This window comes from Pieris rapae, chromosome 21 (genome assembly GCF_905147795.1).
Source record: "Pieris rapae chromosome 21, ilPieRapa1.1, whole genome shotgun sequence".
NCBI classification, from domain to species: Eukaryota; Metazoa; Arthropoda; class Insecta; order Lepidoptera; family Pieridae; genus Pieris; species Pieris rapae.
This window is the reverse complement of record NC_059529.1, coordinates 1,420,773-1,447,323: the sequence shown is the minus strand read 5'-3', so window position 1 is coordinate 1,447,323 and position 26,551 is coordinate 1,420,773. Positions and strand designations below refer to the sequence as shown.

At 31.8% G+C, this 26,551-nt stretch overlaps 1 protein-coding gene across 4 annotated transcripts in view; it reads left to right on the top strand.

The window, feature by feature from the left end:
• LOC110997712 (espin) overlaps window positions 1-26,551 on the top strand; it is a 90,506-nt gene that overhangs the window by 24,819 nt on the left and 39,136 nt on the right. For 2 of the 4 annotated variants that reach the window (XM_045632855.1, XM_045632854.1), the window contains exons 1-2: window positions 7,407-8,412; window positions 12,753-12,902. In XM_045632855.1, the coding sequence (XP_045488811.1) occupies window positions 7,577-8,412; window positions 12,753-12,902 (986 nt within the window). In that variant the 5' untranslated portion in view covers window positions 7,407-7,576. Of the gene's footprint in view, window positions 1-7,405; window positions 8,413-12,752; window positions 12,903-26,551 lie in introns of those variants that run through there. The other 2 variants (XM_022265996.2, XM_045632856.1) reach the window with 2 other exon arrangements.

The window sequence follows — 26,551 nt, the reverse complement described above, 5'->3', positions numbered from 1 at the left end:
TTACATTATATTAAATAGTTATTGTTAGACTCTCATTGTTGAGGGTCTCATCGTAGGTTCGATCCTCGGCTGTGAACAAATGTACTATCAGTCTATGAGCGCATATAACATTGCTCCAATGGCGAAGGAAAATATCGTGAGTAAGCCGGCTTGTCTTAGCCCCAAGAAGTCGACGGCGCGTGTCAGGCACAGGAGGCTGATCACCTACGCGCTTTTTAGATTGACAAATGTTCTTGAAACAGATTTAGAAATCTGAAGTCCAAATCTAAAAAGGTTACTTATTTATTTTATTTTTAATTACTGTTAATCAATCTTTGAAGTATTGAAGAATCTAAATTACATGTTGACTTTTACTTTAAACAATGCCGAATATTTGAACAAAGACATTGAATATCATATTATAATTACATCAGAATTTCACTGAAATTTTGTCATGACAATCAATTATAAATTTTTTGTGTGTCGCGTGTCTATTTTTTCCTCTTTACGTGTTCGATTGACGTGTATTAACATACACACTTTTAATCATCAGACGCATTTTGTCTTGTCAAATTAATGTCGCGTTTTTTGTGTGATGAATGCGATGTAGAAAAGCAGTGTTGCCCCGAACCCAATAATTAATCCACAATCTCTGATTGTTTTTTATCTGACCAGACCGTGACAGTCGATCGTCTATCCTATCCTATCTGCATCCCACTACCCTACGAAGACAATCTATTTATGGTGACGGATAGAATGCAATCTCTTCGCTTGAGTGTTAAGCACTCATATTTGATAATCAATATAAATCAAATAAAGTAAATAAAACCGTACAAATAATAATAGGATATTGGCACAGTTGAATTGTCATTTTCATACAAAGGTCTATCCACATACACCGATCCGGCTACCATGGGTAGCTTGTATAGCGAACTGGTAGTACTATATGAATAAGTTATTTTTTATATTTTCATACAATAATTAATAGAAAAATCTTGCTTATATTTTACAGGTAACAGCCTAGAAAATTACTAGTAATATTATGTATGTGTGTATGTTTTGAAGATCTTTATAGATGCTTATGCCAGTCTGTTATGTGTTCGGTATTGTATATTTCAAAGACATTAAACTGAAAAACATAAACGAATCGAAAATTTAAGGTACGATTTTCAGTAGATCATGTGATTCCTAGGCAAGGTTTAGCTGTATTATATTTTTGTGTAAATTGGCTGACATATTAAAAAATAAGGAGGTTGCAAAAAATTGTGATAGGAAATCTAAGAAGATTCGCACCGGAAGTTTCTATATGATGTTAATTAAAAGAACTTCGCGAGACAAGCCATAATCATAACTAGTTTGATAAAAGAATGTCGTAATCATAGTTTTTAGAAATCTTACCCAATAATCAAATTAAATTTAAATGAACGAGTTTTGGAGCGGAAAAGTCTTTGTTAACTGCTGATTTTAATTGCAAATTTGACAAACCATTCATCAAAAAATCAGCCTTCCGTATATTTTTAGACGAAAGTTTTTTCTTTAGGTATAAAACCAGGCTCATCTTTTTCTGGACATATAGGTTCGAGGAACAAATGTGTGTCGAAATTGTAATCGACCAAAAGCTGCGTGTGCGTCTAAATTCACTTTAAATATGTATTGACCACACGGGTAATTAACAAAAAATCCAGTGGCAATATCTGTATTCTTATAGGAAACTAGGTGATTACACAGATGTGTCAGAAGAACAGAACGTTAGCATTAGGTCGATGGTATTCACATCTATAAATACCATTCTGAGGTTCTCCTGAACCGTATGGGTAACTCTTAAATGCCCACTTAGTCTGGAAGTCCATTGGGCCATGGTTTTATGTTAAGATTGAGAGTTGCCCGCCAAAACCATAGACAAATATTAACCTAAGTAACCTTTCTTTTTAATCGGCAGCTCATGTCTGAGCATCGTCTTCAGAATGGAGCGGACTGTCTGTTTCCACAGGTCCTGTATTTTCCTGGTAAAATCTTTTAAAATGTAGAAAGGATTGAACCATATTTTATTTTTGAGCTTAGTTTAATTATTCACCATTTCCTGGCTTGGATCTGGTCCAAGTCTATCTTTGGCAGAATTATTGCAGTCCATAACACACCCCTGGAGACGGTTTGGTAGAACATTGATTTTATCTAAACTAAAATTATTGTATAACCAAGCACAAATGTTGATAGAGGACAAATCTTTGTTTTCAATTTATTTTTTTATTCTTTGTTACTCAATATGTCATATGGAACATGGTGTAGTGGTTGCAGCTCCTTACAAATATTGTGTAAAAAAAACTTGCCGATTAAAAAGAGTGGCGGAGAGTTTATTGCCAGTTCTTCTCTTCCGTTCTAAGCCCTTGATTTGAGAACTGGCAGTAAATGTAAAATTAAATTCATTTAATATTTCTTTTTTTGACGTTCATAAGTGTACATTGTTACCTACATGAATAAATAAATTTTGAATTTTTGAATTCCGTTGTCTACCGCCTCTGTTATGACAGTGTTCTGTTTTGAAGACGATGAGTCTTTCACTTGATCGGTCCATCTGGTTGGTGAATGGCCACGTGATCTTTTGCCGTCTGTTTTTCCAACTACGATCAGTTTCTCCAAGTTCTCATCGCCTCTGCGCATTGTATGACCGAAATAAGATTCAACTCGCTGTCAGCTTATTATATGGAGACGCATTTCCGTATGCGGATTGCGGAGTTTGGCCAGGTTGCTGTATTGCTGCGCTTCGTAATCCACTGTATACTAGCATTCACCACCAGCACCACATCTCAAAGGCATCGTTTTTCATCGTCCTTTGCCTTTCTTCAGCAAAGAAAGTTTACGTTTCTACTCGATATAGGAAGATACGGACCAGGTAATAATATGTATGTGAATTACAAAATACTAAAATCTGATAAGTATTTAAAATGCTACGCATTCTATTCTTTCTTGTGATAGAAAGCATAACAAGATGTTCATCAGTTTTTTATGTCCATCAGGCGTGCAAATATAAATAACTTTTATATAACTTATATATAGTAATACTATTTAATAAATTTAAAATTGTATTCAATACATTTAAAACGGCTTCACATTACGAGGCCAGAAGAATAAATTACAAACTTAAAACTAGTGTCCTATCGACTGCATGTATGTATGTATGTGGACTCTGTTTCCGCACTTAGACGCTCAATAGGTCCATTGTGCGTGAAGTCCTGGCTAACTAAGTCAGCCCAACTCCTTCCAAAAGCACAGAAGCTTCCTGGGCACTTCGCAGGCTCATTCGGCTCGGCTGCAATTTTATTAATTATTTTCTCATTAAAATTAAATTCACGAGAATAAAGTTCATTAAATATGCTATTTTTAAAACTTAAATTGATTATAGTTAATAGCAGTGTTAACTTAGTTTCCTTTCTATGCATTTGACACTGTCTCGATCAAGAAAAGAACACGAGAAAACAATACCTTAGATGCGAAAGACGGCGTGTGACAGGCTCAGAAGGTTAGTCACCTATTGAGAAAACAAAATATCACCAACAGATACAGAAATCTATCACCAAAAAAGCACACAAGAAATAATAAATTTATTATAACGTTTTAAATTTTACTGCCAGAATGAGATTGATAGTCAATGTGTATACATTTGATTTTCATCTTTTTCATCGTAGTTTGAAACTGAAACATCGAACTTTTCTATAGATTTTTTAAATGTTACGGAGGGCAGAAGGCTTATTTGATGTTACTATAGTCTATACGTATTATTTATATACGTTTTTATCTTTAGTCGAATGGGTATCAAATACTTGTTTCTTCAAAATTCAGGCGATAAACAAACCTTTTAGCTGACTTCTTATAATATTATTAATATATATATCTTATATTATATTTACAACATTGACTCATGACGTCCCGCTTTTTTTATAAGTTGGTCAATTGATTGTGGTCAATCAAAGTACGCTTTTTCAGTCCTTTTCGTAATACCATATGAAATTCATATGGCCTAGATTTATATACAACAAATATCTGAGTTTCAGAATTAAATTAAAATAATTATAATAATTCAAATTTAATTACGAGTTTTATTTATAATCAAAATAAAACTAAGAGTTGAATTGTTGCATGTATTATGCAATTTAAATTTACATAATTGCTTCTATAAAATTTCACTTTTCATACACACACGGAAAACTTGTTTGGAATGGTGTGAAAAGTTAGAGATTTGGTAAGTTAAGAAACTTTGTGGATTTGGTCTGTACTGCAGACACAATAATGTGTCTGTTTTGTCAAATTTATAGAAAAAAGGTGAGGTGAGTCTTGGGAGCTTTTGCATCTATAAAAAAATGTGAATTGCTAAATATTATTATTAAGTGCATAATTCTCCACTATTTTACTACTTTTATTTTTTTAGAAATAATTTTAATATTAATTTCTGATTATTCCCGTTCCAATATATATTAAATAAATGTTATTATTGAATAGACAAGCTACCAAAATCATTTGCTAAACTGTTGCGCAAACAATTACACAAAAAACGTTTTTTAGGAATTTTCGTGCAATTTTTCTCTCCATAAAAACCTTCCTCAGAGCTCAAGGAATAAATACTCAAATTGCAATAGCCTTCATTGAGATTTAAACTCAGTAACATATATAACTATTTTATTAGTATATAGTAGTGGGTTCCTCGATGCTTTTATCATTACTTTTATTTACATTTTTATTGCAATGTTATTTCGTGTTTTATACCTGTTAAATTGAAGTTTGCCCGTTAAAATAATATTAAAAAAATATATTTCGTTACTAAATCAATGGCAACTATGTAGTCTTGTAAATTTAATTCTGATAAACCGAAGAGCACCGAATCACCTAAATTGATGCCGTCTTCCGTATTTTAAAATCTGACATGTTTTTGACGCTCAACTTAAAAATGTCATGTCAAAGGCAGATTACTCCACTTTAGTGGGTGACATCGGCCCCTTTGATATCTGCAAAATATGTTTTAAGCGTGACAAATTAATAATGTTTTGACGTTTTTTGTGGTCTATTTCCATTTGGTAAATTCATAACAGTCTCATTATATAGGAATGGGTGAGAGCGACGCCGGTGGGCGTTCAGTTGCTCATCACGCGTAATTCGACATGGTCAAGTTTATAATTAATTTGTCGTGAATTTTGTGGATTTAGTGATAAGTGCGTATTGTTGATAAGTGCGTATGTGGTTTAAGGTTCAATGACTGCTGTAAATTTTTGTTATATTTTTTTTATGCGCTTTATTTTGTTTTGAGTTTGTTGGTTAATTAGTTTTTAACTTAAAATAGTTATTAGATGCTGCTAAAGGAACTTAATCAATTTTAGAAAATTTCAAATAAATTGAAGGATGTTATCAAGTCGACGTGTAATTTTTTCTAAATCAATTGGAAAAATATTGTCACCTTTAAAACTGAATTTTCTGGGCATACATTTCAAATTTATAACTATCTTTAAAAGATTTTCATTCAAACGAGTTGTTGCAAAAAAAATTTCTAAACAATTTTTTTAAACCTATTATGTATTGTATATTTGTAACTATGTTACTCGTTTGAATAATCGAATCGAACATGTTGAATATGATTTCCATAAGTGTCATATTCTGTGTAGTAGTCAAAGTCGATCAAAATGGGTGCCAATCTTAGACTATTATATACATTTTGACTTAGTACTAGTAGAAATCATGTAAGCAACAAAAACAACACAATTTAAACATTAAGACCAATAAAATTTTCTATAGGAAGCGTGTCAGGTTTTATTGTCTATGGGAAATTCGCTTGTCTTTGGTTAGAGTAGAAAATTGCGATAAAAAGTTGAGCATCGACGCGATATTGCATGCACAATGCACTTATGAATAATAAATTCCTTTCATTTCATAATCAAATGCCTGATTTGGAGATCGACAGAGTTTGATGACATTGATTTACACAAAAACATCATATAGAGTAGATTTCATCTCGTAAATTTAAGTCTTAACTACTGTGTAATAAGGTCGTTTTTATCTCAATAATATTACAAATATATACTAGATGATTCAGATTACATCGCCGACTGCTATTTACCATGACACTTTTTTTTATTTTATTTTTTTACCCTTACTCAATCTATACATCTAGCTATTTTCAGTATAATAAGTTACTCACTTCTGCCTGTACAATAAAATCCTCTTTTAAACTAAAGAAATACATATATGTATCCCCGTACTACCGGTACATGGGCGAGCTATACTCAGTAAAACTAGTGTGTACATATGGTGTCTGCATGTAGTATCGAGTAAACATAATATATATAAATAATATTGATCTTGAGTGTCTCGTACAACTCAGTATTCGTACAAGAGAGGTCTTACTTACGTTACAAGGAGAGTTCTTACTTTTTTTTAAAGATTTTATTGCCGTCGTTATGCTATCTTCAGTGTGCAACTCTTGTCATAAACCATATTAAAAAATATATTTCAGTCAAATAAATAAATCTATGCGGACACAGAACACTTGTTAATGATATATTTGAACAGACAATATTAAAGAAATCTTTTTCTTTTAATAAATACATTTCTAACTGCACGAGGATAGGCCACTGTCTACATAAAAAAAAATACTGTCGTTATGCTATCTTCAGTGTGCAACTCTTGTCATAGACCATAATATTTAAAATATATTTCGGTTAAATAAATAAATATATGCGAACACAGAACACTAGTTAATGATACATTAGTATTGCAAATATTTTGTTTTACAGAGCATTAATTTCTTATTGTCTCTGTGCTATCTTCACTGTGAAAATCTTGGTATAGAAAATATAAATACGTGTGTAAAATGACATTTATGACACTAAACATAAATAAAGAACTTTAATTACATAGAATGGTTGTAACGTTCTGTTGATAATAATTAAGTAATTAATATTTGCATGCAATATGAGTAGAAAGTCTTCATCAATTCTAGATGTTAACAAACCCTAGAGAAAGTATATTTTACGGTTTTTATGTGTAATTAAAACGTTTTTATTGCGGTAGTTTTGATATGCAGATTTGGATAAAATAATACAATACAACTTGTTGTAAAAACTTATGTTTCTTAATCAACCGTTATCTAGAGTAATAATGTAAACTTTGTATTTTGATTAACCAACAAACTTGCGTCAATATTTTGTAATTATTAACCGCATAATTTAATTTAAATATGCTAATTATTTTTACGGCATCCTTTATCGTATTTTGATTAATTTAGCTTCATGCGCGTTTAATTCTTTTATATGAAATTTGCAACAATTTAAGACGCGAATAAAATACATAAATTTCGTATTTAATTAGTTTTCTGTACTTTAAAGAAAGTAGGTTTTAAAAACACTATGAATATTTCACCTTCTTTCACAGTAATTTACGTAATGCTAACGTAACAATGACTACACGGAAATATTAAATGTAACTCGACTAATTACACATACATCTTCATAACTCGGCTAACTTGCATCTGAAGTGCGTGTGCGACAATTGATAATAGTGATACTTCATTAGTGAAAAGTGAAAGAAGCAAAATCTATGGATTAACTATGGGAATATGGCCAAAGATCGTCCTAAAGAAAGCAGTTGCAGCGCCTTAGCGAGAATTCTCAGGGACTTTTGCAGTTGCTCGGAAAACGCAGCATGGTCACCCGACATGACGTCAGACAGAAAAGGGCCATTCCTAAAAAGCGAGCTAACAAACATGTCCGCAATGCGCAGACGCATCATGACTATTGCAAGGCGCAAAAAACACGTCACAGAACAACCGAAGAGCGAGAAGAAATCTGAAACGCTAACATCGAACATAATAAACACAGTCAGCTCACAGAACAGCACAATGCGGAGAAACATCGACAACTTCCTTATATCCCGACGCATGGTCGCGTTGGACGAGGATATATACGAGAAACCAATAGCGAGTTATTCCTCGTATGGAGAGAATTGGTCGCTAAGCAAATCTTGGAAGAGCAACAATGCTGAATACTTCAATCGTACGCTGAATGCTGATAGGACTTTGGAACCAATCGACGAAGTACCGAAGCGAAAGAAGCGGAATCGGAAAATGAAAGAACAGCTACGTTACGATAGAAATATTAAGCGTCATATTCGGATACGAGTTATGCTGTCTTTGAGAATGCGTCGGTATGTGAGGAGGAGGTATCGGAGTGCGATACAAAATGTCCCAGTACCACCAAGGAAGTTTCCGCGAGGTGCATCTGTTACATCCAGTTTTGGGACAAGGTCGTACCGAAGTGTTATGACGGATAAAACCAATGATGGGACGGTACTCTTTGATATTCATGAGGCTAGGAATACAACGATGGAGCTGTGCCACAATTATGATGAAGACCTCGACACGTTGGATATTGCGTTACGCGCCGGAAATTTTAGGTTAGTACAATTTGAATTACGAAATTATTTTCAAAAATAAATGCACCTTTAAAACTTTGTATTGTCTTAAAATCATTAACAAAATGCTTTATATATTGAATATATATTTGACTATACGGTATTTACTACTTGTTTAACCTAAATGGTAAAATTAATAATAATACAAAATTAGGCCTTTTATTAAATAATTAAATTATTATTATTTAAATTGGCCCAGTGGCAGTGTACCTAAAATATCCTACAATACAGACCACGATAGTCATAAAACCTAAGTAAATAATATAATATATTTTTGTTTATCTGTTCTTATCAAGACTATATTTCTTAATGAGCTAAAAGATCAGATAGTAGGATCAGCTGTCTATCGACACGTCGTCGATTTTTAGCTCTAAAACATGGCGATTTTCTCACTATATTCCTTCGTACCAGCGAGTTTTAAATGCAAACATAGAAAGAAAAGTCTATTGGATCACAGTCGCAAGCTCAGGCCAACTCGTCTCCAAACATTACGTATGCGTGTGAATTGGTTTCTAGGCAATTTATTGTTATCATTTCACGTTTTTAATGAAATTACAACCAGTAACAATCCATAGTATCCTTTGTTACAGTCATTGTTTTGTTGGTGTCATTGAACAATTTTAAGGTCGCACACAATCACGTAGAAATAACAGGATGCAAATGTAGATAGCGTGACGTCCCTTTAATACATAAAAGGTGAATGTTCGAAATTTAAAACGGTTTAATTAAAAATCTTGTTTCGAAATTCGAAATTTAAAAATGATTTATTTATATAGGTAACATAATGTACACTTATGAACGTCAAAAAAAAGAAATAAACATTAAATGCTTCTAATTTTATATTTACTGCCAGTTCTCTGGCAATAAACTCTGCTCCATTATTTTTAATCGCCAAGTTTTTTCTTTTGCACAACGTTTGTATGAGCTGAAACCATTACACCATGTTCCATATGACATCTTCAGTAATAAAGAATAATGAAATAAAATAAAAACAAACATTTGTCCTCTATCAGCAGGAGGCATGGTGAAATAGGAGCACGCACTTACATACTCGAGAGAGAGGTAAAATATATATAGAATCCCCTTTGTGGCCTTTGAGGCCTCAGATTGAACATCTCAGGCACATAGAAAAGGTGTATTTTGACATTCAGTTAAAAAGTTACACCCTTCATCATACATGTTTTATTCGATGCTTAAGATGGTTGCGACATATTTCAATAATAAATGATTAAGGGTAGAAGATGAAGCCGACAATTTAAACTAGTGTTAAATAACATATACTTTTTTATTTATGAAATTATATATTAAAAAATACTAACTTTATAAATATTTCATTAGTTAGGTATACTAATTTACGTATTTAATAAATAGTCAACGGAATATATATTTAGCTCAAACCAGACAGAGACAAGGTTTACAATATTATAATTTTAACAAAAATACATTTCTATGGAAACTTCTTTTTTGCTTTAAGTGACAGATAAACACACATATGTCTTAGTATATTAGTATTAGTGAATTGTTTATTATGAATGTGAGTTAATATTAACAAAGCGATTCTAACAAAAGAAGCAATTTTTTTACATTAACTAGTTTTAAGACTGTTTCTGCAATCGCTATCGAAATGTCATTCGTTAAAAGATGTTGCATCTCACGGCTACAATATTAGCTAGTAAAAAGTCATTTACAACATATTCATTTAAAGATTTTGAAAGCTTTTAAATAAACATCACGATTTACCGTTTACAGTGTATGCAATATTGTAATGAGCTATGTGATTAGGGAGTGCGAGATCAGATTACACTATTATTTAATGCTCTTTGGAGTTCTTTATTTATAATTGCACTTTATAGTTATAACTTTGTTGAATCATGTAGAACTTGTTTGTATTATAAGGTATCATCTTACATCATCTCTTCAAAGACTTCGTACTTAGTCTTATTTGTCAAATTGAAAACAATACAATATCAGATTGAAATCAATCAGACCGTGGCAGTCGATCAATCTCCTAATGGCATCCTAATAACCAAACCCTACGAAGACAATCCATTTTTGGTGACGGATAGAATGTAATCTCTTCGCTTTTTAAACTCATATTTGATAATCAATATAAAGTAGGGTTGTCTGGAAGAGATCGCTTGTTAGCGATAAGCCGCCCGTTGCGTCCCTTGTAATTTTTATGTATTGTGTTATTTGTGTTTCTTTGCAACGAAGTGTAAATAAATAAATAAAGTAAATAAAACCGTACAAATAATATTTTTGTAGTAAGTAGTATCTTATCTTATCTCCTGTAGTATTACGAAATAAATAAATAAATATGTCTATGTTACATATCAAATAGCGTTTTAATTATTTAAAAAACTGGTATAATTTAAAATCTTAAGATAGGATATTGGCACAGTAACTGTCATTTTCATACAAAGCTTGTATCGACGGATAACTCCGTCGATTGGTTATTGGCACTCTTTTGTCAATATTTGGATTATATTGATGGTTATTGGGTTTGGGCGTTAGGGTCCAGGGGGTCTCGAAAAGAGCGTACCAATTCTTAAAACGCCGGCAACGAGCTCTCTGGCAATGTCAACTAACCTCAAGTGAGCCCGTAGTTGACTGAGAAAAAAGCCTAAAACTCTAAAAGTCCAGTACACTAGAAAAAATATTTCTAAATTTATCCTCATCGAATCGTAGATATGAAACTTTTGATACTTTACGAAATATTTTTTAAAATATAATTTATATAACCCGCAATTTACAAATAAATTTAATAACGATTTTGGGTTGCATAATATATAGGTCGTTATCGTTTAATTATGCTAAAGCCAATTTTTGTGTTTTGTATTAATCTTAGAAAATAATAAACTAATAAATGTATTAGAATGGGCAGAGGGTTTTCCTTGTGATCAGTTAGGTTCTTAGCCGGAAATTACTTAGACAAAACAATTTTTTATGAACAATTTGATTCAAAATGGTTCACTTAATCGATGTCCTTGAACTTCCGTCATTTTAATATCACCCATAAATAAGCTTGCCTAAGTTAATTAGACATGTGTTTATAGAGGGTATACAATGTTGTCCGATGCGTAATGGAGTCCCGTATTTGACACCGGTTTTAAATTTATAGGTTAATCGGCTTACGGACAGAAGATAGTTATGTTGCAAACGGTATCATAATAATAACACTGTATATGTCAAAAGTGTCCTCTAGGCGCTGGTTGAAGTTGATGTGTTTGATATTCAATTGGCGGTCATAATATTGGATAATCCGAAAGAGTTAAATAAGGTCATTAGGTAGCGTAGGTAGTGTATATGTATACAAATTTAATTATATTGTATATTATGTAAAAATCGAATGCTTAACGGGCATCGGCTGATTTTACATTTTTGTAAGTTAGGTAAGTTGGAACTAACTAATACTACAATATATTAGTATACATTTAAATCATGAAGTTATGTCCTATACTAATTTTTAATTTTTTTAATACTAATATATTTTATAATGATGTAATTTAAAGGAACTTCATTGTTGTAGATTATAAGGTAAGTGGCGGCGCGTAGTGTCGAATAGTTATACTATCAACATTTTACAACCACATTGTAGACACATAATACTATAGCTTCTCAGTAGATGGCGTTATTTTAAAATTACTTGTCTTAAGAACAACAGTGAACAGCAGAAAAAGTTTCACCCCACCCTGGAAAAATTATCCTGTAGATATTTATTTTGAATTTTCATCGCGAATAGAACTCTTAACCTGATTACTGTAAGTGGTTATAAAGCCACCTAATATAGTATATAAATTCTATTTCCGTAATAGAACTTTTATTTAAAAAAAATTGTTTTGCAGACTGCGGTGAAACCATAGTTATGTCATAGCATAGAATATATTTATAATGTGTCTATAATAAAGTCTCTTCCATGTTAGGGAAGAGGTATAATTAAATTAATTAAAGAAATCGAATCTTGAAAAAGGGAATAAGATATATATGCCCAAAAAACATATAGCTTAAACATAATATTAATGTCATAGTGTACTTTAAGAATGATAAACTGAAACTCAAAATATCTTTCTTTATATAGGTAAACATGTACACTTATGAACGTCAAGAAAAACAAATTAAATTAATTGTAAATTTACATTTACAACCACTTCGCAAGTCAAGGGCGTAGAGCGGGTAAAAAGAACTGGCAAAGAACTTTCCGCCACTCTTTTCAATCGCCAAGTTTTAATACAAATTGTTTGAACTGGAGCAAATCAATCCCAAGGATTTGGATTATTTAAGTATTCGATAAATTCGATATTTGATAGAATGTTTTGTCATAGGAGCGGAAGACTGGCTGTCGAAGGTTGGTGGTGTGGTAGGGCGATGCCTGGCGGCAGAGCCAACAATGGAGCCCTGGCGCTTCACTACGCAGCCGCTAGGGGCTGCCTTGATTGCGTGCGCTTGCTGGCGAACACTACACCTGATGTATCGTAAGTACTTTAAGTTAATATCTTGAATTGGATTATCATGATTCATGTGCACTTTTTACTTTTTACTTTTTGTTTTTTTTTTTTTTTTCTCTAGATTAATATAAATATATTTTGTTTTTTTATATAACTTCTGGTTATGCACTTCTTGCACTCATCATTTTTTTATTTATTGTTTTCTTTTCTTACTAGGGTTGCCTGGAAGAGATCGCTTGTTAGCGATAAGGATTAAGTTAGCTATAATTTGTGTTTCTTTCTAGCAACGAAGTGTAAATAAATAAAATAATAATGATTTATTGTATTGTCATAAAAGTTCACTTGGTGGAAGCCACCTGACTGTTACTGATTGTATGTCAGCACACATTGTTTTTAATAAATTATAACATACAGTGATCGACCTTTTATAATGTGGAGCTTAAAATACCAAGTTTGAGTTGGATAAATACTCAAATAGGGCGTATTAATTATTGCGTCATTCCTCCTAACTCAAATCAAACTTTTATTTAATAATAACGTACTAACCTCAGGTATTATCAGGTATAATAAAATATGTAAAACGATTTTTTTTATAAATTCTTGTAGGTATTGGGGTAGGTAATTTATCAGATTAAAAACTGTATATTTAAACCGGTAAATTAATTATATTAATTCTAAACTTTATTCGTCAAGTATAAAGTGGATTTGACAAATATATAATATTTTATTTTTGAATAAAATAAAATATTATGATATGTATGAATATAAAAAAAACAAATTAAAAGTCGGTAAAACCTCTAAATTTATTTCTTAGGCAAGGCAAGTACCTACTTAGATAATCAGACTTGGTTAGCTGTCGATGTTTTTCTGATACCCACAGGAATCTGAGTCCCAGACTTAAAAAGGTTGTAGCGCCACTGACATACACAAAGTTATTACGTTTATGGGCATTATATAAAGAAGTTTTGCCCCACTAAGTACAACGGTTATTGCCCGTTACTTATCGTGACTGGACAGTTGGATGAACAAACAAAAACTCTACAGTTTCTTATCGATTATCGAGATTTGTTATTGTAATCTTTTACGCTTCTGTGAAATAAGTTCTCAATACCAGCATCCAGATAGAAGTTGTGAATTTACTAAAGAAACTAAAAAAAACTTATTTTTCACCGATAGATGGCTGTTTTCTAAAGTGCCATACGTATATTATAAATTGTTTATTTGCAAGAAAAGCACATTCAAATTGGTTTATTTATTTCGTAGTCCATACAGCTAACATAAATTATATGCAACAGAAAACTTATTATACTAAACATATATCCAAAGATGGAATACATAATGAAAACAAAAAGGTTCAAACAAAAAATATTAAATACGTAATATATAATTCGGCTGTGCTGTGTGATTGTGCCTATGATGCAAGTGATTTAGCGCTTTGGATATTCTTAATACATCTTTTAAGCATCTTCTGTAATAGCATAAATAAGTAATTTATAATAAAATTAACCGCACAATCTGCCATATAATATAATCTGCCATGGCATGCAAATGTCATGTTTTATCATAATAAGAACAGTTAAGCTGTTTATTATAGTTGTCAAAGCTTATTGTCCAATTGTCCAATTACTCTCCCACGCGATAAAGGCATCTTGCTTTTAAAAAATTAATCAACGTCTGAAAATAGTGATATTTATCTTCTATGTGAATAAATATTTCGTTAGCCATGGCATATTAAATACAAATGCTGTTGCAACCGAGGGATCCAACACAGATGTTGGATCGCTCGGTTGCAACAGGCTAGTTTCTCTAAATGTTTTGAATATTTTTGGTAATTTGGCCCAAACTTTTTGAATTGTTTACTATTCCATTAATCATGTTTTTTTATGTAGGTTAAGAATATTGTAACTAGTATTGTACATAATACATCATCATACATAATTATAAATTTGCGTGCTTTACAGCGTGCGTGGTCACGGTGACTGAAGACAAAAGGTGTTGAATGTCAAAACGTGATACTTTTTGAATTTTGACACAGCTGTAGAAGAAGTTACATTATCTGTGTTCATTTCCCGCAGTTGATATCGACTAAAAGAAGAAGGGTTTTTGCAGAAATTGCTCACGGTGTTTTCCATTTTCGCGGATAGTTTAATAATACATAGCTTCAATCCGGTAAAAAGCGCTTTCTTAAATATTGTAATTACTGTACATTTGTGTGTTGGATAACCGTGTTAATATTTATATTATATAAATATTATCGCTAAGAGTCAAATGAGAAATGAAATTACGTCAAAATTTACGTCGACGCATACACGCTAAACTATATTTAATTGTAAAAATCTGCACAAATTAAAACTTACATAATAAATCCATTCAGAACACATGCACGGGTTTTTATTAAGATCTCAAATAATTGCGCGGTGAAAGCGTTACTTACCGAATTAATTGAGCTCATCGTTGCCACAGATCTTCACACTGTGTAGGCAGGATTGCGATCTCCACAGACTAGCTTTGTTTTCGAATTTCTATATGTCAGATCTGATTGAAGGTCGTGGTAGTCTAATCTACTTGGATTAGACTACAGCCCGGGAGGTCTAGTCAAGACGGCTTAACAACAACTGTTAAGCTCTTTTGACTAGACCCCCGGGTCGTGTTTCTATGTGCGTAATAATTTTTTTAATGGTGATTGAAAACATCGTGATGTTTATAACAAAAGTCAAATTAAATGCAACACAAATTAAAATATATGTTTTAATATAGGGCTGGTTGAATAAGTAGTACAAATATGTCACTTGCCATCAATTACATGGTTTAAAATTTTATTCACTTTTTATTTGAAACCATAATCGTCATATATTTAAGAACAATAGATTGTAACTTAAACTGTAGTAAGTTACATTATGTGATGTGCTTGAAGCACAAGTTTTTCTGCTAGGAACCAACTTTTAAGATTATAGCCAAATTGGTCCAGTCATTTTCGAGTTTTAGCGAGACAATCGAAATGCAATTCATTTTTATATACATATAAATATTACCCGACAGACGTCCTGGTTTACACCAGATTTTGATTACTCTAAACTACAAAAATGATCTGATTGTAAAATAAACAATACTCGAGTAATGTGACCTAACATTAGTTAAGTTACATATATATTTTTAGGCACACTCGAAACCAATATAAGGCCTTTAGTTCTTACCACACTAATAAATTGTAATTTAACATTGTCCTTTCCGATAATGTCCAATAACATCAATATCACTTAGATTTACGAACTCTTCGATACGTCAAGTTAGTTGTTCGTTAACCCAGCGTTGCAACCCAACTACTCCTAATGTAATCTTAGTTATTAGCACATGTTGTTAACAATTAAGCCAGTTGTGACCCAGCTTCAAGTAATTTATTTATAGAAATGCTATAGAAGAAAATCTGATGGGGATCGAAATGTTTTAGCGATTAAATTAATATCAATATTAGTTTATATTGATCAAGCCTGCAGTCGTTATTCTTATGAATTATTACACCAATTTACAATGTGTATATATATTTTTATGTAATATGTTTTTTTTTAATTTTTAATAGGCGAAACATATTATGTTTTGGCGGTTTATAGATTCTTATAGTCCGTGGCGTTTTTGTGTTTGCTCGCCCTAGAACTTTCTAAAATAAAGTAACATAAAAAAATTCTTTCATTTGAGTATATTAAATATTAATTTGGCGGTACCAGACTCATATTACTGTTTTGTTAGGTTTTTGTTCACAAAATATCTTCAACTTGTAACCAGCTGTTGATAGATTGTTGCTAATCCAGTTTGACGGTTATACCCTATTGTAAATACATATATGGTTATTAATATAACAAAAAACAATATAACCTTATAATATAATAACTAAAATATATTATTTAAAGAAGTCTCTTTAGGCAAAGTGCTGAAGATACTGGTAGCGTTCTCTCTTTGAATAGACTCATTCTTTGTCCGAGGTAGCTGTCAGTTCTTCCAGTGTCCTGTGATGCCGCCTAACCTTTTTGCTATTACTTTAAAAATCTTAAAAGGTTTAGGAAGATATAATTTAAACATTGTTAACAATACAGCAAATCTTCAAAATGATAATGACACACTGAAATTCAAAATACAAATATTTTTCATAAATTTTCGAATAGCCTCCCTAACAATTAAATTGCCCCTTGTGAGGCGTGGGCCTCAAGTCGGGAAACACTTGTCTATAGTATTTATATGTTACAGGATATAAATAGTCTTGAAAAGTATATCTATTTCACTTACGTATTTAACTCTCAGGTCAAAATCATCAAAACCATTTTCTCTGTTGTTAATTTTCCCTCAATTGCTGTACATAGAAAATATGAATTCATTATTATAAATCTTATATGAAATTCAGTTACATAATTTAACATATGTGCAAATTTGTTTGAACCATGAATATTTTCGATAACTATATCATGTTGTTTTTGGGACGAGTAATGGTAACTTAATTACGAAATAACTTTTCGGTCTTGATAAAAATCAAAAACTCGTTGGCATTTTAATTAATATGCAATCGTTGCGCAGTTTTGTAACGAGGACGTAAAATGGTACAACTAGATGTAAATAAATCGATGAATTAAAACTTTAATTAAGATTACAACGTTCACGGCACATTACCCAAGGAGAAAACAAAACATTATGCAAAATTTACAGGAGTAAGTAGGTGACGTGCTTAAGTTGTGGTATGGTATAGGCGAAGCGATATTTAGAATTAAAAAAAAAAATGGCACTACAACCTCTTTAGGTTGTTCCTAGGCCTAGGCCTCAGATTTCTGTATCTGTATTACGATCATTTGTAAATCTAACAGGATAATTAGCTTTCTGCGCCTTTTTGGGTTTAAGGCGGTTTCACCTCACGATATTTTTCTTCATCGTTCGAGCGAATGTTAAATGCGCACATAGAAAGTTGAATAGCCGGGGATCGAGGGGTGAGAGTCGCACGCTTAAGCCACTTGGCCAATGTTCGAATAACTTTGTGTACATTTAAAAAACATCATCGTAGATATATATAATTAACGAAAAATGTCACAGAGTAAGATTATTAAACAATAGCTATAATGTATATATTTTTTATAAATAAATCTGAATATCTATTAATAAAATACGTTTCAATACTAAAATCCGTGTATAACATCATCTCTTGTAAATAATTTAAGCTACCAAATTGTTTCTCACTTCATCTAAATTGTTAATTTTTAGACACTTACAAAATTAGATATAATCTCGCTATCGCTCCCGCTTACCGCTACGCCTATTACCATATAGTATACCGTAATCAACACTATGCTGGAACCCAGAAATGCACTAGTCAAGTAAGATTTGACTCTGCTTGCGCTCGCGTCGAGTGTAAATGGCCTGAGTGATCTGAGTTCCGCGATACAGTTTTTTACTCTGTGGCATTGGTGATTTATTCGTTTTGGTTTTGTGTCTATGATTAATATTCGTTCCTTTAGGTTGTTTTTGTAATTGGAATGTTAGGTACTAGATAATTTAAACAAAATCGGTAAGAGATATCTTTAATTACAGTCGTTTTAAATCGGATCTTAAATTATATTTTGGAAATTTGATTTCACATCAAGAAATTAAATCTAATAATAAGATTTAGAGTAATAAAGTGTATCACTTGTAATATTATATAACTTATACTAATAAATAAAATCTTTCCTAATATAATTAAATAAAACCTCAATAACATTTCAATAGTTTAATCCTTTGTTGTTGGAAGAAAACGCTTATATGATAAGCCTGTTTCAGTCTTAATAAAATGTTTTTTTGGATATAAATGTCAAGTTCAATATTTCAGATCAAGGTTATAAAACAATAGGCCATTGTTTTGTTTATATTGTAAGCAAACGAAAGCCTTTGTAATTTCGTTGGTACGTAATCCCCCTATACCGCGTTTTCGTATAACGCGATTTCCGTCCCTCATATACCGCGGTGATTCCCCCTTATAGGTAACACACAGATATTTCAAGTTCTAAGTAGTGAACTCTAAATTGATTTGTTAAGTGCATAATTAGTATTTCCTACCTTTGTATCTGTTTCAATTGAGTTATAAAATGTAACTAAATATTTTATTAAATTCATGCTCCTAGTTTTTGAATTATTATGTTTTGATAATTATTTATTATCTAATTGATTGATTGCATATTATTTATAAAGTAGTGTTTTATGTGTTGTTCTATATTTCGGGATTCTGGGTTCACACGTAGGTTTGCAAATTTTTTATAATTTATTAATTACAATGTAATTAATCTAAAAATTATATATGAATTGATTTTTACATTGTTTTAGCGACTTTTGACTTTTCTTAAACTCTTGTTATATTTCTTAGTAACTCAAGAAAGTAACAATAGCATTATCAAAACTGAAAGTAAAATTAAATGAACACTTTCTAATTATTTCGCATGACGCATAGTTTTCAATGTTAATAATTACAGCATATTTTGTTTTTATACAGAAAAACTGATAAAACATTTGAAACGCGCGGTAATTGGCTTACAATAAACTGCGAGATCCACAGAGACACACAGAAATTATTATATTTTATTTTATTCACAGAATGTATTACATTTAATACTAATAGATTACGCACTCGCGAGCCCTCTGGCATTGAGGGTGTCCATGGGCGGCGGTTTCACTTAACATCAGGTGAGCCTCCTGCCCGTTTGCCCCCTGTTCTATAAAAAAAAAAAAAAATTAAGCTCTTTAAAGACCTTGATTACAATGTAGCACTAGAAACGTTCTATCAATTAAGAAAAATACCGTTAATTATCAATTAAATTTTTTTTTATTGCCGCCAAAACCCTATTGGGTCTGGGCCTCCGATTTCTGTAGGTATCTGTTCCATCATCATTTCTTAATCTAATAGATAAGTAGTCAGCCTCCTGTGGCTGACACACGCCGTCGACTCTAGGGCCGAATGCAACCCGGTTTAATCACGATGTTTCTCTTTACCGTTGAAGCGAACGCATATAGACAGTCCATTGGTGTACAGCCGGGTATCGAACCTACAATCTCAGGGATGTAAGTCACACGTTGAAGCCAGACCAACACTGCATATCAGTTTCAAAGTTTAAAGTCCCTAAATTCACACCAAAATTTGTGTTAATAGATACTGTTCCAACTTGGGCTAATTATATTTTCGCTGGTAGTAGAACTCGTGGTGATTCTGGCTGTTAAATAGCAGAATTTATTATCGTCAATATATAATATATGTTGGCTTATTGTTTTCAATGTGCGACTCTCGTCCCTAAGGTCCTAGGTTCGATCCCTGGCTGTGCTCCAATGGACTGTCAATGTACGCATATAACACTCGCTAGTACGATTAAGGGAAATATCGTGAGGGATCCGTTCATGTCTTGGTGTGTGTCAGGCACATAATTTTGATCACCTACATAATGGTTTGATTTCAAAATGATCACGATACAAATATAAAAAGAGATACACAAATTTGAGGCCCAGAATTAAAAGGTGCGTTACCTTGGAAAAAAATCGAATAATAAGTTTTATTGCATTATTCTCTTAGAATGACGATAATCCTGTCAATAATTTTACTTAATTCATTTTGTCTATGGCATATATTTCTGAAATTCCAATACAAGTGGACATAGAACGGTAAGAGCGTGATAGTATGCATCGCATCAGTTCCTCCCAGTAATTTATCTTAGAATTAGCCGTTTACTGACTGGTAGGAAAAGAAAATTATTGCATTTATCACAGAAATAACTGTTAATTAATGATGCAGTCAATGCACTTGGAATAGAATACGGATCTGTAATGGTGCAAACAAGATGGCGGCAATTCGATATTTGAATATCGAAATCTGTGAAAATATGTTCTGTGCTAAGTTATTATTTGAATGTCGAATTTAATTGGAAGCCGCGGAACGTGTCTTTGATTTTAATGTTGCCATTTTTTAAATTTTATTTCCCATGTAACGAAAATTATTGTGTAGGTACATGTTATTAGAAATATCTGTAATACTTACTAATCCGCGTTATATTTGCTTCTATTATTTATTGCACATTATTGCATAATTGCCTTGTTAATTTTAGTTAAAAGTCTCGACATTTTCAAATACTAACCTGTCTGCTTATCGTTTATCGTCAGCTTAAGTTCACCTATCAATCATTGTTAGACGAGACCTTTTATAGCTATTATTTATTACTAAATCGTTCGTAATTAACATCAATCAGTAATCTTTGGAAAGTTCGCCTATGACTCTAAGACCATTACTTAGACTAGACTACGTAATTCAGAGCCGAGATTTAGCTCGAATTGGTCCCCTTGATCATCAGGATCAAACCATAGGTATCACAAACCATAACTTTCAAGTTTTATAGACTTTTTGTAGGACTCCATTTACATACTTAGAAACCATAACCTCATGGTTAACTAAGGTTTCTTATATAAAGGCCTTACGTATTTGGAATACGCCTAAGTGCTAAGTAGTGTCGTTTATTTAGTATTAATCGTTTTAATATTCGTATTATTAAAATGGTTTCTAAACAAAAAAAATCCTTCAGTATATGCATTACGCCAAAAGAAATAGGTACTTTATAATCTCTTTAACCTCGAATTGACTCTTAGAGTAGTTAGCTGTTTATAAGACAATTTACCTTTTCTTCGAAAAGTATAAATTTGTAACTACTGATTAAAGTGTGAGTGATGCATTAAACAAAATGGCGACTTGCCCAAGACGTGAGCGCCCTCTGCGGGCGTCATCCGCAAGACTGAAGTATTCCAAAACAATACCAGCGAGTACTATCAGGTATGTATAATAATTGTGAAATTAAATACACTCTATACTTATGTAACTCTAAAGGCATAAATAAAAAAGAACATCAAAAACATTTTAGGTATGTTTACGTTATTATAAATATGTATAAGGTATGTGAGGTAATAAGAGATTTGGCAATTACTCATGGTAAGAATGTCCGGCGCTACCAATTGTAAACAACAGACTGATGTTAAGTGATCCGCTGCCCATAGACAATCAATGCGGAGCTCGTGAGTGTTGCCAGCCTTTTATGAATTGGTACGCATGTTGAAGGAATATAAGTTGAATTGGTTCGGTTATACTTCAAGCTGGTTCCACATAGTGCATGTAGATTGCCTTAAATAATGCTCAGCTGTGTCGTTGCGTTAAAGTCCTCAAAGCATGACTATATTTATTTCACTATAATTACGTTTTAGCCTAACTGGGGAATGCGGTCTGTGGGTGACGTTGACATATAAGTAATGCGAAAATGATTGTTATAATATGCTATTTACGTGTTTTCTAGAACTGGTTCATGTTTTAGAAAACTAGGCATTTACGGTAATTTAATGGTTTAACTTAAGTAAATTGTTTTGCTTTCGACTAAATAGAAAATATTTGACTTAAAACGATAACTGTCAAAAAACAGTTCAATGTATTTCTTTACGCGAATTAAACAAGGTTTTGTTTGAGCTCGTCCCTACTTAAACTTTAAGTAAACGTGTTCAAACTCCGTATAAAGGAAAAAATAGGCATGCTTTAAATTCGAAGATTGCGATTGATTTGTGTTAAATGCGTGTTTAGAAAGACAGTCCATTTATGCACAACCTATACACTGAACCTGAATCCATTCCTGTAGTATGTATTATTACCCTTTTTTAATTAATTTTAGGGTTATTATAAGTTTGTTAGGACAATAGTATTGCTTAGATAGCATTAATGATAAATAAAATTTTGAATATATAAAAATAAAGTTTTTATGTACTATGACAGTATTGCCTCATGCACGCGAAGATATGCTCTACTTTTAAGTTAATATACTTAATTATGGCAATTATGTTCTATTAAAACTCTCATTGCCAGTCTAGAAATAACAAAATGTCGTTAAAGATAACACAGATTAAGACACGTAAAATGATTAGACGGGAATTTGTTTCTGTGAAAAATTCCAATTTAAGATTTTCAATTTAAATTTTCTTAGACTATACAAAGTCATTTTAAAATCAAAAAAGAAGAAAAAAAGAGATTTGTCTTTTCTGTTTAATAGTTATAAAATCAGTATTGGCAACTTGATTTATTTATTGCAAACAAAAAACTAAGCTTAGATACGCTTGTTTTAAAGTTGTTTTAAAAATGTAGTATTTATTTTCTGTGTAAGCAACACTAATAAAAATACATTTGTTTCGTCTTTCCGATTACAGAAATTACTATTAGTTTAATATCTAATCTCTGAACATAGTTTTTATGTATGTATAAAAGGTTTTATGTATAATGTCCAGCTTTGCGAAGTTGGGACAGATATGGTTCTAAATATTGGGTACTGGCTTGGGGAAAACAGCGAGCCCATATTAATGGCGTGTCCCCGCGTCAAGCTCTGGCTTCGTAAGCGCCTTTCCACCACAATAACAAATATATCGCTCTAAAGACAGCCTTAATGTGTTCTTTATTATAATTTTAAGAGCTAGTGCCTTAACTTATTTCCGATCGGGGAACATTAATATAGGTGTAACCTATTGGCTAATAAGTAAAATGGAAAAACGCAATACAACGGTATGCGACGCGCACGTTCCGATCTGAAAGGCATGGAGCTGACTTTATAATTAATTATTTGCTTACAAATACACTTTTATGAGTTTCCTACTATCGTATTTCCTAATGTTTTTTTTTTTGGGACGGATTTATTGTTAATTTATGGTAAGGCATTCGGATAGTTATATAATTTTAAAGTGTCGGAAAATATATTGAGAATGATACAATGTGTTTTAAAATTCTATTTCGCAAACCCGGGGTTTTAACACACGGAGTGGAGTTTAGAGCCTTGTGCCGAGCCTAATTTTGACAAGACTTGAGTTAGTGTTGTATGTAAATATTTCTCGATCAAAGCGGTTACAATTGAAAATCGGAAATTATCTTCAGAATCGAAAATATATCCGAATAATTCAGGCATAGGAACAATATAATGCAAATAGTGCTCATACTTTTTGTTGTAAATGTTAACAATGTTAGTTTTTTAGCGCCATCTGTTGTCTAGAAACGGTGGGAATGTAATTACAACGTGGACATTGTTTTGTTGGTTTTCACCTTTCGACAGCAATTTGCACTGTTTATTTATTACATGTGCTCTTGCTTGTCTTTTAATTTGTACTTATATACGAATATGTAACATTATTCAGAGATGCAGACCACCTGTTTAATCTCGTTTTAATTTCGTACGAGCTGTATCAAGTCAAAATTTCATCAGCCATGTTGGTTGGAAGTCTTCTATAGAACGCTTCACATGGCACTTTTTTTGCTAATTAGCGAACTGTGGAATCGACTCCCGGTGAAGCTCTTCCCTCAGAGAAGAGAAGAGAAGACTTACGAGAAGAAGAGTATACGCTTACTTTACTTTTACTAGATAACTAACAATCTAAAAGAAATATAATTATTATATATATAAAGGATTATAAAAAAGTAAATGCTTGTTTAAAATGTATACGATGTATTATGGATTAAAATAAATATGATTCATTTCCGCCAGCTTATATATGTGTTACTATACTAATATAAATAAGTACCATATACAGAAAATAACTTACAATACTGTCAACTATTTATTTTGTAAAAGAAACGTATAATCACCTTACATAGAGTACTGTTTTTGTAGCTTAATTGAAATTGTATATTATATTTATTATTGAGTTCTTATTAAATTTTATTTGTTAAAGCAGCTGTTCGCCTTAAAATACCAATTATATGTAAAATGCTTTTCTTTGTCATAAGTTCCTATATACAACAAGCAAGTACATTAATAGACAAAGATGAATTTAAAAAAAAAACTAAAGTAAACTGAAATTTAACATTTAAAACAACAAATAATATTCAAAATTTAAAACGACTACTTACTTACTTAAACAAATCAAAGTCTTCCCGCTTTTTCAAGTGCTTCTTGACATCTTTTTTTTTTGGTGGAAAAGATCAATATCCTGATAATGGATGTCACAGTTTGATAAAACCCGAAACATTGGCGAATTATGCAGTAAATTCGACTTCGTACGAGGCACACGTATTAAACACATTACACACACATCATTAAACATTGATAAATAGAAAATAGAAGAAATTTTAAAAACATTGGTCTCTGTACCTTTATTCCACGTTTCGAGCCGTATTCGAGCCTGTTGGCATTCCAACTCATCGGCAAAGAAGACAGAGAGCGAGAAACCACTCGGCACTTTTAAAAAAAATTTTTTAACAAATTAAACATTTATTTAGTGCCTATACCTTCAAATAGTGAACTTATAACTATAATAGGTTTTTCCTTTAATAAGAAATAGTTAAAATAAATCCTTAATAATAAAACATTAATTGACACTGTAATCATAACATAGATACAGAGAATGTTAAAAATCAAATCTACTAATAATAAATATTTAGTAATCTTTATCTATAACGAGTTTCAAGTGGCCATTCAATTGGCGAAAGTCGGAAAGAGTCATGTCATGTTCAGTCGATATGCTGGTGAAACCAATGTATTTAAGTGATAAGCGTTAGCGAGCTATTCGTGAGTAACGAGTCTACGCCCGGTCTGAGTCTCATATGTCATTGAATTTTATTATTTTATTTTTAATGTCAAATTACAACAGCTAACACTTTTGAATGGTCAACAATTATCTGTCACATCTTTATACATTACATGTTAAATTTATACTACTAGTTGTAAATTTCTTGTATTTTTTATTTTGTTTGTTTTTTTTGTGTTTCGCTTGTATAGTGTATTATTTATGTTCACTCGTGTCAATTTAGGGTCAGCTGTTAAGGCAGGAGTGTTTCATATTTTTTTCCTAACGCGCAAAAGAAGTATAACTTTATAATTAAATTACTTATATTTTCGTTTGTTATTTAAATATCATGGTATATATGTCATATGATGGTATGTCATTATAATACACATAATTACTGAGCTCCATAGGTTAAAATACTGAACAATAAATAATACAGTAGACGTAACCACCGTTAACAGGAATGTTTGATATATTTATTACTTAATAACGTTAATCTGCAACAACTCAAACTAATCGAATGAATTAAGGATTTTTTTTCTGGGACCAACGAGTAGGGGTCTAGTGATACCGCCGCGATACAAATCCAGTGGGTTTATTTAAGTGGGCCACCAAGATAAGTTTATTGTTAGATTGTAATTTTATTCGCCTTTCACTTGCACCAACGAGTCGTGTTCACGAACTTATACGTAATAATTACATTCGTAATAATTTTTTTGATTCTATTTCATTGATTTGAGTTTATAAATATTGCTTAAAACCTTTTAAGTACATTTCAAGGACGTTATATAACCATGTATATATATATATATATATTATATTATCTCGTCCTTAAATAAAGGTTTGTTTGTGCAAGGGATTCGTTTCTGTATGTATATTGCTTAATAAACACTAACCTTAAAAAAAAATCAGGTTTTATATAAAGTAGTTGTCTCTTTTCATCACAGCATAAACAGAAATCGTAAGAAAGAGACGGAAGTATTTTAGTTGAACAGCATTTAGACTGCTTTAATTTTAAATAATAAGGTTTCGGGACTTCACTCCCTTACAACCTTTTTAGGTTTGGGACTCAGATTTTTCATCTGTTCCGTAGACTATTTGGGTCTCAGACAAGC